The sequence below is a fragment of the Acanthisitta chloris genome, unplaced genomic scaffold (assembly GCF_000695815.1).
Source record: "Acanthisitta chloris isolate BGI_N310 unplaced genomic scaffold, ASM69581v1 scaffold11998, whole genome shotgun sequence".
Lineage (NCBI taxonomy): Eukaryota > Metazoa > Chordata > Aves > Passeriformes > Acanthisittidae > Acanthisitta > Acanthisitta chloris.
The window spans coordinates 44,228-46,521 of NW_008685402.1; the positions used below are offsets into that span (position 1 = coordinate 44,228).

The 2,294-nt window shown below is 38.5% G+C and overlaps 1 protein-coding gene across 1 annotated transcript in view; it reads left to right on the plus strand.

Moving 5' to 3' along the window:
- LOC103807038 (atrial natriuretic peptide receptor 1-like) overlaps positions 1 to 2,267 on the plus strand; it is a 33,482-nt gene extending 31,215 nt beyond the window's left edge. Inside the window, exons 21-23 of the mRNA XM_009079757.1 lie at positions 371 to 469; positions 1,471 to 1,562; positions 2,118 to 2,267. Of these exons, the coding sequence (XP_009078005.1) occupies positions 371 to 469; positions 1,471 to 1,562; positions 2,118 to 2,267 (341 nt within the window). The remainder of the gene's footprint in view (positions 1 to 370; positions 470 to 1,470; positions 1,563 to 2,117) is intronic.
- Positions 2,268 to 2,294: the final 27 nt, after the last annotated feature.

A 2,294-nucleotide genomic window follows, 5' to 3' on the forward strand; every position in this document is an offset into this window, starting at 1 on the left:
CTGTGTGACTAGTGAGCATTGTGTGCACAACTCCTATTGACAGCATTCCCATCTCATTTCCCTTCAAAATATTCTGTTGTCATATTGAAACATGGTTTTGCAGATGCCTTAATTCATGCACACTACATCCATCACATCATCACTCCTCCATCACTGTTGTCCTCTGAGTCCCTTTTGCAAGTCCCTTCACAGTTCTGGAAGCCATTTCTAAGACAAATGTGTAACCCATATAAAGACAATACTGACATTCAGTATTTATCCTGCTAATGAATGAGATAAAAGGTAATGTAGGAAGCAGTCATAGGGCTGTATGACTGATTATGTCTGATATTTATAAACAGGAAATATATAGTTTTCTTTTTCTTAACAGGGACGGTTGTAGCTGGAGTTGTTGGAACCAAAATGCCACGGTATTGTTTATTTGGAGATACTGTGAACACAGCTTCCAGGATGGAATCTACAAGTGAAGGTAACAAGGAACAAACTGCAGTTGTGGTTTCGATCATCCCTGAACGAGTTCTAAAAAAATGTTATACTGAGTTTTGAGTCCTGACCTATTCAAATGATTGCAAATCCTTTAAGGAGATTCTTGATTTCTGGGTTCAGTCTACCTATGGGCAAATTATGACAGTGATTAAACCCATTTAAACAAACAAACAAAAGTGGATTTTATAAAACTGTCATTTTCTGATATAAGAAAAATCAATAAGATGATCTTTGACAGTCCTACTGTCCTCTGGGATCTTTTTCAAACAAGGAAGAATAATGATTTACTCTGTGACACAATGTTACAGGCAAAAACCTCACAAAACAAGTTTTGTTGCAAAATTTCAAAGTTTTTGCAAAATTTTGCTTTCTGGCCAAAGCATAATTTCTTCTATCTATCCTCCTTGATCCATCCTCCATTATTTGCAAAAGTCAAGACAGCCAAGGTCTACATGAAGATAAAATCTCAACTAAGGAAAAATCACATATTGTTAAAAACTAGTGGAATTAAAGCCATATTGTCCCTTCCACCTGTTTTTAATTACAGGTTTGGAGTCAGAGCAAGTATGTCAGTTTCTTTAATGTTTAGACTTTGCTGAAAACTATATGTGCAAAGAAAGTGCTGGCTCTTCATTGGCTAGGAGGTAGAACTATGTATGTTTTTCTTCAGCAAATGAAAAGGATGCTCATCAGTAACATCAGGCAGGCAGCTGAGAAGTGTAAACAAATATTATTAGACGGAGAATGTGAAGAGTAGTCTTTTCTGACAGCCACGTATTTGTTCTGAGATGCTCTCACAAACAAGCCAGGACACTGGAGCTTGTGAGCAAACATTTCAAATAACAGAGGAATGACAGCAAAGACATGATAAAAGGCAATCCAGAGGTCACTAATGAGTCCTGAAGTTTTTGGCACACATTGGAGCACAGATCTGTCTTAAATGTTTAAATTGTTTGATAACATGACAATTATCTTTCTTTCCAGCTCTTAAAATACAGTGTAGTTCAAGTGCATACCAGCTGTTGGAGCAGATTGGAGAGTATGTGTTAGTATGTCGTGGGAATTTACAAGTCAAGGTGTGTTTGCAACATTTATACCCATCTTTTCAGAGAGGAGACCATAAAAGTACTCTAGAGTCCCTGAATTTTAACCCATGCAGTCCTCTGTGTCTCACAGTCCTTTGGTTAGACTATTTCCTGTTCCTGAAGAGAGCATGTTCAAGCTTTAAACCAGGACCTACTCAACAACCATGGGCTTGTTCATAGGACAACCCTGATAAGTCAGAGATGAAGGACTCAACCATGCTTGAAAGTCCTGCATGGCACATTCACTGTCATGATGGCTTGAAATCAAGAAAGGTCATTCAGTGACATCACAAATCAGCATACAAGTTCCACAAAAGTACTAACGCACTTGTGGACCTAGTTTTGGATGGGACTTCAAAAAATTGTTTTAATTGATACCTCTGCCACTACCTTTTAAGCAAACGATTTATGCCTCAGTTTTCCTGTATATAAAATGGCTGACAGGCACATCAATCTCCTTTTGGAACTTGCTTTGAATAGTAGGAAGAAGATTTTGACAAAAATGATGGGTAGCATTGTAATCCCATGACTAATTTTCTTTCTTAGGGGAAAGGAGACATGGTCACATACTGGCTTGAAGGTAAGAAAGCCTCAGCCACCCAGAAGGCAGTCGCCAGCACTTCTATGACACCTCAAGATGCCAACAGAGCTTCATATAGTTTGATACCAGGTGTCCTTCCCAGTGTTCCTCTCTGAAGTCCTGCTTACTAGCCACTCACTAAC